This window comes from Choloepus didactylus, chromosome 12, assembly GCF_015220235.1.
Source record: "Choloepus didactylus isolate mChoDid1 chromosome 12, mChoDid1.pri, whole genome shotgun sequence".
Lineage (NCBI taxonomy): Eukaryota > Metazoa > Chordata > Mammalia > Pilosa > Megalonychidae > Choloepus > Choloepus didactylus.
The window spans coordinates 44,774,346-44,792,262 of NC_051318.1; the positions used below are offsets into that span (position 1 = coordinate 44,774,346).

Genomic DNA, 17,917 nt, shown 5'->3' on the forward strand with positions numbered 1-17,917 from the left:
CATTTTATTCTACTGTGGCTTTTTAATACAATTTTTTGAGATATACTCATACACCATATAATCCATCCGAAGTATACAATCAATGCCACATGTTGTATAGTTTTGCATTCATCGCCCCTATCAATTTGTGAGCATTTTCATTACTCCAAAATTAAGAAAAAAGTATTTAAAAATATTAAAAAACTAAAAATATTTTAAAAGAACACCCAAATCATTCCCTACCCTTTATCTCCCCTATTATTTATATATTTTTGTCATTATTTTATTACTCATCTGCCCATACACTGGTTAAATGGAGTGTCAGTCACCAGGTTTTCACTGTCATATAGTCACACTATAAAAGAGATATAGTTATACAATTATCAAGAATCAAGTCTACTGGATTACTGTTCAACAGATTCAGGTATTTCCTTCTAGCTATTCTAATACATACACTGTGGTTTTTATTTCTTATATTCCCTATGATGAATTATTTCCTTCACTCATTCATGTATTCATATATTAACAATGATTTTATTTGCTCATGCACTATATTTAATTCCAAAGATATAAAGAGGAACAAGGCATGGGGGACATTTTGGAAACTCATAGTCTAAGAAGAAATAAAACACAAACAAGCATATTACAGTGTAATTACACTCACACACACACACACACACACACACACAAAATGCCATGGCTATGTTAGCAGATGAGGGAGTGACCAAGTTCACTTGGAGAGGTGGAGAAATCACAAGGGGAAGAAGGGAGAAAGATTTTAATTTATGTCATCACCTCTGCTGCCCTGAATACTGCAGTATATAACTGGTTTCATTCTTAACAATGCAATTAGAGAGGTGTGTTATAATGCAAGATTTGATCACATGAATAATCTGATTACTGTCAAGGCATGCTACAGTAAGTAATTTACAAGTTGGTTTATGCCAATCTCCAACCTACATTGCATACTGGAGCATCCTGGAATTCCATGCAGCTCCCTAAGGATGCTGGGCTTTCTCTAATCACTAGCTTTCTGCAAATGGTCACACTTCCGGTAGTGATTGCTCCCCTGGCTACTTATGACCCCATTAATAGGTGCTTCTTCAGGTATCAGATTAAATTCAGTTCCTTTTAGAAGCCTTTCCAGAATCCCTAAAGATGGGTTAGATATCTTTCCTGTATACTCCCATAAGATCTGCTTTCCTCCAAATAAAATTTTTCATACTGTTTTATAATTTCCTGATCACTCATTTGTTTGCCCCAGAGGCAGAAAGTTATATGGTCACTAGCACAGAATGAGTATTAAATATTTGTTGAATGAATGAATGAATGACTAAAATAAGGGATGGAAGAAGTATAAGGGATTAACTTCAAAGGAAAGATAAATATGAGGTTGGGAGTGTGAAGAAGAAGTCATTAGTGACTCCAATTTAATTTGGAGTTCAAAATTTGTATAAAATAAATGTCATACTATTTCCATACTAGCTCTGTAACATAGTTTAGATTTAAGGAAAAAAAAATGCATAGAATATACTTGTATTATAGCATAAGGGCTATTAATTACTCTGAAAAATGTTGTGATACAAAATCCATATTATTTTACAAAGTTATAATCAGAGAACTGGAATTAATTTTTATATTACTTAATAAGTAAGCATAATTATTTTTATTCTAAAATTTAGTATGGAACATTAGTGTTATAAGGAAATTAAAGGCAGTCAAACATAATCAATCAAAGACTGCCTCAAGCAATGCATATTATGCTAATGTATCTCAATGTATTTGAAATTGAGACATTACAAATTAATCTAGAAAATTACTCTTAAAGTCAATGTTTTACACTCCAGTTTAACAATTAGCACTCAATAATTACTTTTGGCTTATTAATTTTCACTCAAAATAGTACACTAAACTTATGCAAAAAAAATCCACAGTCAGGTCTTCACTACATAAAAAAATAGAAGAGCTTTTTATATAATTCACAAATTCTGAAAACAGGGGAAGAAAACTGTGCTTATCAAATTTATTCTACATTTTAACTCAGCTTTGGTCTTTTGCATGTAACATTTATATTTATTTTGGTTTCTGAATAACATTCTTGAATAAAATGAAAGCCAGTATTTTCAATTCATTAGAAAATCTGGTTTTAAGTGTTAATTAAGATATATTTTAAAGACAAGTAGATTATACTCCTATCCATTCATGCAATTCAGCACACATTTATTAAATGCCTTATGTTTGGAGGCATTGTGGTTTATTCCCATCAAGGTTTATTGGGAATAATTATTATTTATTACACTTGTTAAATACAAATTTCTGGGCTCCATCCCTGGAAATGTTGATTCAGCATTTCTGGGTGGAATTGTACAATCTTTATTTTAAACAAGCACAGAGATAATTTTGATGTAGGTTGTATAACCATGATAAAAAATATTGCTGTGATGTATAGGAAGATAAAAAAGGTGCTTCCCAAGTTGCTCTCAAAGAACTTACAGCCTACTATGATTAATAAAACATACACAAGACTTTTCTTGACTATAACATAGGAGACTAACAAAGGTTTTTATGCAGGAAAGGAATCATACTTTAGTAAAACATAGGTGGTAAATATGTAGGATGTTGAAGAAGTACTTGACTTTACTTTACATAGTTAGTTCAAATACTCCAAGTCTAGGAAGACCTGAAATTAGTAATAGTGAAAGAAAGAGACTAGGAATTTGTTTTCAAGAACCACCAACATATTATTGTCAGACTCTTGTTTTATCTACTTTGTTTTTCTTTGTTTTTTTTTTTTTTTCCTTTTTTGCTTTTTCCCTGCCTTGGGCATCCCCAGACCCATAAGGTTGGCTCTGGGGAAGATTCACTAGAGAGGCAGTTGTACCCAATAATCTCACTGACCCTCAGAGCTTCAAATCAACTCAGGTAGACAAACCACAATGCCTAGTTAAATCAAGGCTCAGCAGTCTCAGAACTGATTCCCCAGGGCATTTCTTACTCAGAATACAGCTATTTCCTCTTACTTTGTGTTCAATATATCCAGGTATGCACGGCATATTTTTTCTAATTTTCAGTGTGATTATTTTTCTCTGGAATTTGGGAGGAAAAGTAAAACAGGTGTTTGCCTGCAAAGCAGAATATATACCTATAGAATATTGTTATGGCTTTATACCCTTGAAAACTAGGTTGAAGGTCTTACTGGTTTTCAGATAATGATTATGTTTTGGTATTAAATTTATACAATTAATACCAGCTCTATCAGCCAGAGTCCAGGCAAGAAAACAGAAATTTGGTAAGTATATTATAAAAAGAGAATTTAATACAAGGAATTCCTGTATAGGTGTTTAAAGGATAGCAGCACAACAAAAGGATGTTAAAGAACATAAATAAAAGTAACGACAGGGAGCAGCTCCTACTCCTTTGGTTAAAGAAAGAGAAAATGCAGGACCACCTGGATGAAGGGATGCGGAAGGGGAATTTGTTCCTCAGGGTGGAGAATGATAGTGTGGCCCTGTCTGAATGGTGTTCAGACCTCTAGGGAGCACCATATAGACTATCATTGGAGCAAAGTTAGTTGATACTAGCACCTTAGAGGGATATAACATAGCTACTACTGTCTAGAGACTGGGTCTGGAAAGATCGGCTGTGGATGTAATGCCAACAGGAAGTAGACGTTAAGAAGAAAAACTTTTCCCCTTCTCCCCTTCTTTAATCTCCCTCTAGGGCCTCTCATTAGCAAAAAAATAATAGGAAACTAGCTGGCAGGAGAATCTGGGAAATATAATTTGCAGATCCCATGTAGTTTGAGAAACTAGTTGAGATTATGAGAAGTATAGTTTGCATAATCACAGACCAATTCATAGAATATAAATTTATATATACATATATTAAGATATGTATATATGCATATAAATTGTAATATAAACATATAAATTAATAAGGTGGACCTGGAACTGAGACACAATAGGTAAATCCACAACACATCAGCCATAAGAATATTTTGATTTTTGAAGTACGTTTGTTCAAAGAAAAATAGCATCGTTGAGCACCACTACTCATTTCACTGGAATATGGAAGGCCATAAAACTGTTTAATTAGGCCAAAGGAATGTGGGTGTTCTCAGAAGAATTGAAATTATCAGTCTGAAATGCAAATAAATAAAATTATTCTTCAACTGTCCATAAGATTTTGATAATGACTTTGCCTCCACTCCTTTGATGACCAATTCTCTGCCTAATACCACTGAATGGTGGACCAAGGCCTCATATCTCAACAAAGAACTTGACTTCCATTTTTAAAATATTAGGTGACAGCTATGTAGAGATGGGAAAAATAGAAGCAAAGAGATCAGTTCCACATTTATAATTTAAGTTCAGGCCAGAGACATTGAGGAACTAAACTAAAAAAGTGGCAGTGGGAATAGGGAAGAAGCTTTGTTAAATGTGGGATGAGTGAAGTAGAGGAACATTGGATAACTCCAGAGTTTCTGGCTTACAAGAATAGTGAGTGTATCAACTAAAGAAAAGACAAGTAAAAAGCTGATTTGGGAGGAAATTTGACAAGTTTAGTTTGTGATTTGTTGATTGGACCATATAGAGCTAACAGTTTCCTGAACATAATCAGAACTTTGTCATTGTGCCTTGAATATATGTTTTTACCCTCTGGTGTCACCTCTGCCCTTGAGTAAATGCATTATTGCCTACAAAATAAAGTGCTAACCAACACAATTACCTAGGTCCCTTACTACTTTGCTATCTTCTTCTCTCATTCTCTGCTTAAAAGTAGTGCTCCAGGAAGATCAAACAAATCATGCTTCATTGAATATACTATGCTATTTGAAATATTTGTGCCTTTCTAAGTGCTCCATCTGGAATGAATTTATACTATTGTCCATTTGACTATTGTTCATCCTCTGTGAAAATTTAGCTCAGAAGAAATTTCCAGGATGTCATACTTGTCAAAAACAAACAAACAAACAAAACACACAGAATTAATAACCCTTCTGTATATGACCACTCTGCCTTCTACTATTCCCTTTTTTATATTTTCAATCTATTATTATACATCTGTCTCTTTTCCTAGACTTTGAGCACCTTGAGTGTACAAAGGCAATATACATATATTTAGAAGACATACCAAAACAGGGAGGAAATTCCTTATAACATTTTGTTACCATTTTACATCCAAAATTTTGGCAAAAAAAAATATGACTGAGGATATGAAATTAAGGCAAACAATAAAAAATAATTTACTTCCAGTGCCGAATTAAATTCACTACTTGAAGTAACTCAAATTAATGTGCATGGAGAGAGGCTTATTTTGTTGCTTGTAATAATTATATTTGGAAATGATATATTGTGGTACATTCATACATCAATTAAAATCAATATACTCTATCCACTTCATTGTTCTGGATGTATCATCAGTATATTGGTGCATGAAAAAGCTATTTACAGAAAGAAAACAGGTGAACTATAAATTTAAAAAAGAAACACTACTATTTATGGTATGTATGTATAATGTGTGTATGGAGTATATATATGTACTTGTGTGTGTAGCAGCAATTTCCAAATACTGATTATTTTAAAGAGGGATTTGGAGGAATAGGACCTAAGAGGGTGAAGAACAAGAGCCTTAAATATGATTGTCATATTTTGTTTCCTTAAAATATGAAAATGATCTAAAAAATTCAATGGCGGTTGCAGTATAGATTTTGGTAGTAATGCTTTCTGCCAGAATAAAATGAAGTACATATTGAGGATATATGAACAAAGAAAATAGGAGCCCATGTTCTTATACCCAGCAAACTGACTTTTAAGTATAAAGAACACAGTTAAACTCATAACACCAGGTAAAAACTTGTGAAGTATTGTCCCTGTGAGCCCTTTGAAGGAATGCACTATAGAAACTTTGACAAAAGAACTAGTGGTGGACATTAAATATACAGTTCCTTAAAGAATGAAGACTCTATGATGGTTAAACAGAAGATACGGTACATGATGACAATATCTGCTAGTATGAATATATTATAAGCATAAAAATGGGGAAAATAGATATTATATGCAAAAACTTAGTAATAACAATAGGTAGGTGGTGTAATATAAGTATTATTATCTTGATGCTGGGGTATATCTAATGTGGGATAAAGCTAATGAGTAATATTTATTTCTATTATCACTAGTATCCTTGAGAATCAGAATCCTAGTGGGAGAAGAAAGGAGCTACAGATACAGTCTAGAACAGGTTAAGTATTAGTCATGTGGTCCCAAAATTGAATTTGAAAACATCAGTATCAACTCACAAGAAGCATGTTGTGGGGGGGGGAAGGGTTGGGGGCCTAGAGAAAGAGAGAGAGAGAGAGCATGTGACAGAGCGTACATGCAAGGATAACAAACCCAATTGGTTGACATCCTTAGTGTCCAGATTGTGGTCATGAAATACTACTTCCCATTTAAAGAAATCAAGGCTTATGGATAAATGCCATGATAAATGTCTGCAACATGAGCCTGAAACATCCTGTTACCCCAGACAGCAAAGAAGTCTGCAAAGACCCGAGGGTTATGGCAAAAGGGACTTAGGAGCCAAGCTGAAGAAGTGCTAATTGACAAAATATGGGACAATTTAAAGTCAAATAAGGATAAGAATTACAAATGTATTTGAAACTTTGATTTCCTAATGATATTCTTTAACAAGTTGGTCATTTTCTGAGATAGGGAAGGAATCAGTTTGTTATTTTGAGCACCAGGTAAAAAAAAAAGAGTGATTCAATAATTTATCTCACCTTTCTTCAGGTCAAAACCCACAGAGATAAGTGGATCACTGAAAGCTGACTTTTGTCTTAAAGGCATCTGTCAAAGAAGATAAATAATCCAATAGAAGGAGGAAAAAATGCTATAGATATGAAAGAAATGCCAGATGAGGAAATTAATATAAAATGAAATATTATTCCACTTCTGTCTTTTGGACAAATATCAAAAAAAAAAAATAGTGGAATGAAAAAAAAAGTGTTTGCAAAGAAGGCAAGCAGTGGGAACTTATATTATTGCTGGTGGCAATACAAATTGATATGATCACTTTGTAAACCTCTTTGACATTACCCAGTAAACCTGAACAAATGCTTGTTTTGAGACTCTGCTGGGTACTTCTGGGTGTGTGCTGCAGACACTCCTACACATGTACATCAGGATCTATGTAAAACACAGTTGATGACAACACTTTTACAATATCCAAAAACTGAAATCAACTCCACTATCTGTAAACAATAACATAGATCAATAACTGGGTGTGTATATTCTTAAATGACAATACTACACTTTGGTAAAAGTACAGCTAGACCCATCAATATGGATGAACCTCAAAAACATAATGTCGAGCAGAAGAGCACACCACATACCAGTGCCTACTGCATGATTCCATTTATATGAAGTTCAAAAACTGGCAAAACCAAGTAATGTAGTGTTTAAGAATACAAATATTGATGGTTAGATAAATATAAAAGGGAAAATTTCACAAAAGTTATGATTTATGGTTACTTCTCTGTGGAGTAGAATGTGTTCAGGAAAGGGAAAAAGGGGGCATGGAAATATCTATTTCTTGGACTGAGTGGAGGGGTAGATATAAGCTCATTTTATTATTTTCTTCTAACTGTGTCTGTGTGTATAACTATATCTAATATCTATCTCTACATTCTTCATGTATAATTTTAGACTTCACCTAGTTTTGACTCAAATATTCCTTCCCTTTTGCTAGTTTATGGAAGATTTAAGAAAACTATTTTACAAATTTTATCCAATACATCCATTATGTTTCAGTAGTAATGGTTCATACTCTTACAATTCAATCTATGGAGTAAATAATTTAATCCTCACAGCAACCCTATTCGGAGGGTACTATGGTTATCCTCATCCTAAGGAAACTTAGGCACAAAACAATTACTTATACATGGTAGATGGCAAACTGTTTGTACAAGTATACTTACTTTATTTGTATATGTTCATTCTCTTACCCAGTTCACTGTATGCTGGTAAAGATAACCCATATCCCCCGAAAAGCAACTACATAGAAAAACTTTTAATAGCTCCTCCTTGCTTACTAAATTTCATATAGACTCCTCTCTATATAATACAAAATATATTTCACTTTTAATCCACATTTTTACCCTTCCATTATTTTTTTCAAGTCACATGGATAATTCTTTTACTCTGTAAACATGCTGCTTGCCTTCCCCTCTGAATTGCTAATAATGTTTGCTTCTCCCAGGATGTCATCTCCTCCCCACTGCCAAATGCTGAAATTCAGACCATCAGTCCCCCCATGTCAAATGCTACTTTCCACAAAAATTTTGCAGTTACTTTTTTTTCCCCCCAGATTGTCCTTTCCCTATCTTCTCTATGAAATATTTTATCATTTCCCCATTTGGATAGTCTCTTTCCTTTTTTGGACTCACATGAAACTTTGATTTATCTCTTTGGCATTTAATGTGATATAGGAGGTTATGCAAGACATTTCTTCAGTGTTCATTCAAAACTGGAGGAACTGGTAAAAGTGAAATATTTCTGCTGAGCTATCACAGGTATGGTTTCAAAACGGAAGTCTTCTTGAAGCAAGTGAAACCTGAGGGCTTCAGACCCTGAGAAAAAGATGAAAGAGGTCCTCCTTTTGTGTTAGGAAGATACCCAAGCCACAACTAATCAAATAGAGACTGATTAGAAAAATCATATGGCATGTCACTATTATTGGCCTAATTTTCATAGTTTCTTTATGTATTAGCATTACAAGTTCATATGATGCTTTCTTGAAATGCTAATGTATAAATGTAGATGGCATTTGATAAAAGTTCACACTGTTTTAATAGAGACTTAATTTAGAGATACATAAAGTGAAGGGGCATAATAAACCAAGGCCTAAATTTCTGCTTTTCATGGTGTGGTCCATGGACTAGCAGCGACAGCATCATCTGGGAAGTTGTAAGAAATAATCCAGCTCAAACCTCCTGTATCATAATCTGCTTTTAACAAGATCCTCAGGTGATCTGCATACACATAAAAGTCTCAGAAGCACTGGCTCCAGATCGCATTCTTTATTATATTTTTTCTTTTAATTATTAATATCAGTGAGCACTTAATTGTCTGGTCAATAAACTATATGGAAACTACTCTTTCTACATGTTTGGCAGTATAGAAATGTTATTAAGGAGCCTGAAGGATACCTATCCTGTTTTGACATGATGTACTTTATCAGTTAATCCTGAGTGAGGCTGAAGACTGCAATTTCAATAACCATTCTATTTATATGCAACCAGAGGTATTCAAAATAGACCTGATAGGAATATGGGTTTGTTTCTGGGTTGTTAACAGCTGTATGACCTTGGGCAAGTCATAATAAAACTTATCTGGTGACATTTTCTTTAATTTTAATTATTTATTTCCTCTAATAAGAATACTATCACACTTAGTGTTGTGCTATTCAAAAAAATACCATAATTTTTAATTTTATGTCCTCTGGTGTGGTATAGATTTAGTTATGAGACATTGCTGAATAGCTGGTTGATTGGAATGCATGCCAGGAGGCTTGTTTAAGCTTTAATTAATAAGTCTCCCTTCTTCACCTCAGTGATTTAACATCAGTTCTGTGTCTGAGCAAAAGCAATGAAAATCACAGCTTATGCATTCAAGCACAAATTCTTTGATTTCAATTCTATTATTTAACTTGATGAAAGTAATATATAACTTTTCAAGAGCATGAAAGGTGATTTTAGATGATTCCTTAGGTATCCAGATTCTGCTACACAATCTTGTTAATAGAAAAGAGCAAGCAACTAGTATGAATCTCAATGTACTTAGAAACAAAATGGAAATATGTAATTCAAATAATATTCATGATGACTACATTAATTACAAGGTTTATCTCAGAAATATATTTCATTTCCCTTTAGTATAATTTTTATCAGTAGGTCTAAGATTGAACTAGATGATAATTTCAAAGTGTTTACAATTTTAAACATTCAATGAGACCAGAAAGTATTTCTTTGAATTTTTCTATGGTTTTGTCATGCAAAGTTTTATATGATCTTCAGTATTGGACATTTGTAAAACATAGATTAAAGTGTTTCAGTCATTTTCAGTCATGATCGAATAGCAATCAATATTCAAGATGACTTTCACTGTGTCATAAAGTTTGAATGTAAGTAACCTTAAAGAGATGATTTATTCTTTAGGAAACTGAAAAAAGTAAACTCTTAAGTTAGTTATTTTGGGGACATTGTTTATATATTTGGAATAATTTATTAATGGACTGTTAACACTCTGCAAAGTAAGATGAATACATTTTATTGAACCAAATTTGTTGAAACTTTAATTTTAGAAAGAATACATATAATATATATGTGTGTATATATATATATATATACTTAGAATCAGTCTTAATGGTAATCAAATCTTATATGCACACATTATTTGAAGGAATTTGGATTGGAAAGAAAAAATCATCAAGTAGTCAATATACAATAATACAAACATAAATTCTAGGATATTAATAAATACATAGTTTTATTAGTTTTGGAAGAAAAATAAAGGTAGAATTTTCTTTAAAAAATGCCACACAGTATTTTTGTGCTCTCCCTAACCTCTATGCTTAGCTGAGATTTTGAAATGAAGGTGATTTATGGTGAAAATAACGGTTTGAAGAAGCTAAGGATTTTCACTCACTCTACAATCCTGCATTACAAAATAAATCAGCCACCTTTATTCTTCAGTGGCTAATAAAGTGTCATTTCATTTCCTATGCATACGGAATATGCTATTCTCTTCCAAGGTCATTGTTAGTACCATGATGCAGATGCTTCTGTTAGAGGCTGATCTGAGGTTACCAAGTGAGAAATCTAAAGCACAATATAAACAATAGTTCTATTTATTTTAGGCTATAGAAGATCAAACAAAAACTCTTTCTAGATCTAGCAACTTAATGTTTCAATGTATTACACTGCTATTTCTAAATTACTCTTATTTAAATTGTCTACTTTCTGTTTCCATAAGCCTAGCTACCAGAGATATAAAATATGGGAAAATGTTTTATAAATAGTTTTATAATGTTTATAAATGTTTTATAATGTTTTATAAAACATGGGAAAACGTTTTATAAACTCAAGAATGCTATAAATGGCAGGGTATCATAATTATAATTGTTATGACCAAGTAAACAGTTTGAATAGTTATGAATAGAGATGATAAAGATCTGAGAACTGAGCCCTGAGATCCTCAAACATGCAGAATTTGGGATGATGATAAGGAACCCGTTAAGGAGACGAGAAAGAGCAGCCAATGAGGTAACAAGAAACTGTAATGGTAAGCAGGCTTTTTCCTAAATAAAGACTTTTGGATGGCTGAATAAGAGGGAATTCAGGAGGGCCTATGGATCAGAATGCTGCCTTGGTACTCTAAATACACCAGTTTTTATGAACCATAGAGCAATTCTGCTCACCGGCATACTGAGAGCACCCCTGGGAAAAACGCCATTTGAGCACATAGTAAACAATCACTATAATGTTGTCATTTGTAGATTTAAAGATCTTTTAGTTAAAGTGAAATTACTTAAAATGCTGCTAAATAAACTACATAATAATGTATAAGCAATGATGAATAAAACAATAGACAAATTAATTATCTCAGAAAATTTGAAGACAAAATCATCCTATTTTTTTTTAATGTTTGGTATCTGAATCAACTCATGATCAAGTTCATTTTGCCTGAGATTATTGCTGTGAACCACCTTATCAAGATGAATTTGATCATGAACTATATATTCTTTACTTTTTACAGCAAAGTGTCACAATTATTGCTAATTTAAATTATGATATCACATAAGAATTGCAAGCAATGCTAATACAGATTTTCAAAATTCCATGCAGTATATTCTGCTATAGCCTGTGTTTAGTAGCAATCTGGTTTGCTTTTCAACATTTGAAATGATCAGAATTTAGGGATATAAGAGGAATAAGCTATATCTTAGCTTGCTTTACCAGTATGTAACTGAAGACCTTTTAGAGGTATTGAGACTAGGTTTGCTCTGCATGGCCAGTGTGTTTTAGCCCTTGGTGTTTAGAGCCATTGGTTGGTTACTTTGAAAGGACAGCAGGTATAAGAAGGGGGTTGGGGGGTGAGGCAGGCAGTGAGGCAAAGTAAAGTTTCAGAGACTTTCCAATACTGAAATTCCAGGTGACTAGTGAAATATCCATACTTATGTAAATGAAGAAAATCCAATACAATAAATATTAAAAAATAAGTTTCTGTAATAATGACACTTTTTAAACCACCCTACTGAAGGGGAAAATATTTTCAGTTTCTTAAGCATGAACATGGAATAGTATATATGGCTGAATTTTATAAGGAACATATAAGTTAAAATTTAATAATTATCTAAAAGTAGGATACAAAATTGAGATATTTTATAAAGCTAAAATTTGTTTAATTATTTGATACTAGTGGTGATTAAAAAAAAGAGACACCTAAAAATTTTGTAAATACTTTTGTAGTACAGCTTTGCACATTAAAGTATATGGCTCTCTCTGTTGCCTGAAATAAACATGAACAGAAACAGAAAATCAGTTCAAATGGTCATTAATAAATTATTTATCAACTTTGCACCATTGCTTAAGTTGAGCAGAATCAGTATGTTTACAAGACACATGTTTTCCAGTAATTCCTTATAGCTATATATAGCTATAAATAATACATATATAAAACTTTCTTTTTAATCAAATATTTTTGTGGTGGCAAATGAACTATGCATTAACATGTTCATTTTATAAAAAATAAGCATCAATGTAAGGAAGAAATAATGGTGCATTGCAAGTTCTTAACACAGATGGCACCCTGGTAAACTTTCTAGAGCACATATTTTTAAGACATTAAGATCACCTGCAACTATGTCTTAGCTTGCTTTACCAGTATGTCAAACTATCTAAAGACAGGCAAAATATAATGTTTTATGAAAATAGAAATGTAACCCACTCTTTGCTTCTTTCCTTGTCTCTCTTTATTTCAACATTCTGTCCACAGTGGTTTCCTAACTGCTTATTAAAAATTGAAAGGCAACTGCTATAAACTGCTAGAAACATAATAGGCAACCCAGTTATAGCAGATGTGGATTTTTAAAATGTTTGCCTGGAGTTTCTGAAGACCATCTATATCTTAAATCTCCCCAATTTTAATGGGTATTGCTCATATCATACCTGTCCAATTCAGCAGTAATTGAAAGCAGGATTTGAAGTAAAAATTAATTTCTGTTTCCTTGACAAGTATGGTTTTGTGAGAAAACTATTAGTAGTTGAATATCCCCAACAGTCTCTACTTCTCTTGTGAAAAAACATAACAAAATAAAACAACAAAAAAAACCCACAAACAAAACCAAAAAAACTTATCTATTAATACATAGGTTCTTGAGCTTATAAAAATCTTCAAGAAGTGAAAAAAATCCCTCTAAAAATTCTAATTCTACACAAACACATGCATACACGCATGCCATTTAATATCTGAAATTTCAACCAATGTTTTGTGTGTGTGTTTATTGCTCTTGGTGACAAATTAATAATTTTATGCCTTACATCCCACTAATCTTCAAATGATAATGAAATTATTACACATATAAATACCAAATATAGGATAAAATAATTGAATATTGTTCTAATTGGTAAATATCATAATTCCTAAATACAGTGGAGGATACTTTAACTTTTATGAAAAAGTTAAAGAAAATCCTTTTTTTTCTTTTTTCCTTGTTTTGAACTAAATAACAAAAGAAAGAAAGAAAAAAAAAAAACAGGAGAAACCAATCTGATAAGCTACATTAATACCAACAACAGGAATACATATTCTTATCTCATTCCCTTATCTCCTAATACAATTTTAGGAGATTGTATTAATACATCAAGGCAAGAAGTTTTATGGCTCTTTATTCAAATGTTGCTCCAGTGACTAACTTCCATCTATTTACCTTTTATATTAAATTAAATGTATTTTTGATCTAACAGGAAAACATAATTTCTTAGATTAATTGACTTTTTGAATTTGTACCTCTTTTAGCTTCTATTCCTTTAACCAATATATTTAGCTTGTAAAACCAGATCCTGGAAGGAATGGGGAATTGATGCTTAAAGCATTTGTAGTGCTCTTTATTCACTATAAGAGAGCAGACAAGTAAATGAATTTTTCTCCCACCAAACTTGTGAAAGGTCTCATATAACTGGTCCAAAGCATCTGTCAGTGATTTAGCAGGAGACTATCAGACCAGCCTCCAGGCAGGACTGCCAGGGATCCAGAAGATTATGTTTTGCATGGGCTGAACTAAATGAAGAGCTGAAAGCCAACTGCTCTGAGTCCACTGTTACCTTTCACACTTTCTCTGTGGATCAGTTTGGTTCCCCTGCCCATATTCCTCATCTTGGTTGTGAAGACAAGGAAAGGAAACCCATTCAGTGATTTTTCATTATTCAGCAGTTCTATCTTTTGTGGTAGTGACAAGACCAGCAATTCCAGAGATACTTTTCAAATCCATACAATCAAAACAAAGTGAATGCTTGGTGAAATATTTTTTGAAGAACAGATTTATGAGTTAAACCGAAGTAGAGTTTTTCATCATAACTAACCATATAGTTAACCAATTTCACTGCAATTTGACTATGTTGAAAAGCAAATAAAGTAAAATCTCCTTTACATAATGCATGGTATAAAAATTGCAGAATTTAGTTATTTTGTAGGACTTACCTATCCTGGTTTCACATTATTAATATACATTGAATATCCACCATACTAGCAAGGCTCATGCCCTAAGAATTATGCTTTTTAAAAGAAAAACTTTTATCATTCTCAGAACTGATGATCATTCACTATTTTTTCTCAGTGAACAGTGATATTTCCATTTAAGTCCATTAGTTTAAAAGAAACCAAAAAACACAAGAATTCATGTCCCAAACATCTAAAAATAAGACTATTCCTATTTCCAATTCCTCCTGCCTGATTCTGAATTCACTGTCATAATTTCTTTATATTCATAATAATAATTATCTGTAATTAACTCTTTAAAAGTGGGATTAGAATCACACACTTACAGTCTGTGATTTTTAGCATCCTCTTGACTTCTCCACTTCCTGATCCCCCACAGCCATCTTCGTCATCACAGTCCCCGCTGACTTGTTCTACCACGCCACCACCACTGCCCATCTGGAGAGGTTCCCACTTGTCAGGTTTGGATGTTGACCTACCCTGTAACAACTAAATGTGGATAACAAAAGCAATTATTAATAGTAAATTCAAATAATCTACAATCTATACTGAGAGACATATTTAGAACTTAGAATTATTTTCTTATGTGGACTCACTTTTTTTTTTGGTGTAGACACCTTACCAAAGCAGGTCATCGAGAACAAATAAAAACAATTGCAATTGTAATAAAGAATAGGCAAAATCTTACAGCCCTAAAGTGCTAAAATCTACATATCATTGATGATGCCTTGAAAGGCATATTGAAGGAAACATAATAAATAAAAGCAGGCCTTCTTGCTCATGTGTAATTTGGCCATAGAATTCTTTGTTTTTGAATAAATTTTTAAGGATGGCCAAACTCCAGGACAACACAACTCCCTTTGCAGCATATTGCCAGATACTATTGTGCCATTTTGTTAATTAGCAGTAAAAAATTTCTCAAAAAGCTGAGTACCATTCTTCCATAAAAGAATGTCAAAAGAATCAAGAATTTTGGACATACAAGTTTATAGCTTCATTTAACTGTCTCAAATCAAATACACAGGCCAATGTATGTGGCACAGAATTAAACCTTAGGACAGAAGACATAGTTCCTACTTCATTTCCACAAATCACTTAAGAAATTTAACCTCCTTCTTGGTTCTTGGTTTCAAGTACTTCATTTACTTTTATGAGCAAAATGGATGCAACAGCCATTTCCCCCTACAGCACAGGGATGCTGGTAATATTTTTGAATGATATTGAAATGCCTGAACTCCTCAGAAAGGTGATGTTATGAATAATAGAATAAATTACTTAATGCTAAGGCTGAATAAATTATCCAAAATGTGATGTTCACCCTTCTAGGGCAGTTTTGGAGCTGAACATATGACCAAATATGAGCTCTAGAGGGTCCTGAGGTATGATGAGTGAGATGTATCTGTGCTGTCCACTTAATGGACATTTAAATTCGCATAGTGCTTTATGAAAGCATATGGGTTGTTACTTCTAAGAGATTTTCCAAATAGCAGCATCAATTAGCACACAATAATTAAATATACCACCTGAGGACAGCATTTCTGTTGAAAAATATGGAGTGAAATATGCTCAATACTCCTAGAACAACTATGTTTAGCATTTAAAGAACACCTACATTAAGTAACTGAACTTTGACAATTCATAAGCTTTCAAAATTAAAAATAGTAATTTTGTTACTATTCTAAAATATTCCAATTATTAAAAGTCAATTGTTCCTAACAAAAAAGAAATGCTAAAACAACTCGAAAATAATTTTTAGACTCTGATTTCTATTTATCGGCCTTTCCCAACATGTGTTAATAGGTGTTAAATTAGAAAAGAAAAAGTCTCCTTTCGTAGTCAAGTAAATTTAGGAAATGTTAATTTAAACAAAGCCTCTTTACTTTGTTTAATATGCTGATGGGTATGCTATTCCTAGAGAGGAATGTGGCAATGGAGAAACACAGATATGGAAAAAAAACAATATAAAATTCAAAACTTGATAAAAGAAAGTTAAGATAAATGTTAGTATATTACCTATACCCATTTGTTATTTTGCATTCTCTTAAAGGGCTTGGACTCTGAGGTCCAACAGACCAAGATTTGAATCCTGATTCTGACATATACTAACTGTGAGAGAGTGGGCAAGTTACTGAATAATTTGGTTCCCTCGTATCTAAAATAGGGACAATAATAAACCTGGGTTAGTGTTCTCATTGAGATTAAAAAATATATGTACAGTACTTTGTATAATACTGGCACATTAAAAATTAATATATTTTGATTATTATCTATTACAATATGGCTTACATATCCAGAATATACTAATTGAAATAATTAATCAATAAAGAATCCAATTACATCATTTAGATTAAAGCAGTTTCTCTGTTTCTTTATACTCTGTCTCATTATTTTCCAAGTCTCTGACACATACAACAAAAGCAAAACCCTTGACGGCTGTGAGGTGGATAACTCTCAGCTGCCCCTGTTCCTTGCCATGGGTCATTCAGCAGACCCTCTCCCAGGCCTTCACAACACAGATGCTTAACCCTTCAAGGAAGCAGCAGGATCCCTGGGGTCCAATTCCATTTATGCTTCCGATTCTATGAGCTTCTCTTCTCCTAATAGCCAGAGATATCTCCCTGCTTTTAAAGGACTCAGGTGATTACATTAGATCCATCCAGATAATCTCCTTATGATTAACTCAAAGTCAACTGACTAATAATCTTAATTACATTTTCAAAATTCCTTTGGCCATGTAATGTTGTAGATATGACACTGACATCTCATCATATTAACAGTCACAGGGATTAGAGTGAGAAATCTTGTGGAACCATTTTATAATTTTGCCCACCACAGATCATTTAAGTTAAATTAAAATATAGTTTTGTATAGTTATTTTTCTTAAAAATTTAAGTTTTTAGCCCTTGAAATTTTTCTTGGAGTTCCACTGAAGTGATAGAAAAGGGAAAAGTAGAAAATGTAATATTTTGTTTTTCCAAAAAACATATTTTCTCCTTTATTTTTACCAGTCTGCAAGAAATAGGGGCCCTCATTCCTACAACTGAAATCTGCTAACAGCCTGGATGAGCCTGGAAACAGATTCTGCCCCAGAGCCTCCAAATAAGAGTCAATCTTGGAAGACACCTTTATTTCAGGGAGACACTGAGCACAGAACCCAGCTGAGC

At 32.9% G+C, this 17,917-nt stretch overlaps 1 protein-coding gene across 3 annotated transcripts in view; it reads right to left on the reverse strand.

Annotated features, from left to right (window-relative positions):
• Positions 1-17,917, reverse strand: part of GPC5 (glypican 5) — a 1,661,658-nt gene that overhangs the window by 755,938 nt on the left and 887,803 nt on the right. For 2 of the 3 annotated variants that reach the window (XM_037799997.1, XM_037799998.1), the window contains exon 7: positions 15,080-15,242. In XM_037799997.1, coding sequence (XP_037655925.1) covers positions 15,080-15,242 — 163 coding nt within the window. Of the gene's footprint in view, positions 1-11,914; positions 12,546-15,079; positions 15,243-17,917 lie in introns of those variants that run through there. The other variant, XM_037799999.1, reaches the window with a different exon arrangement.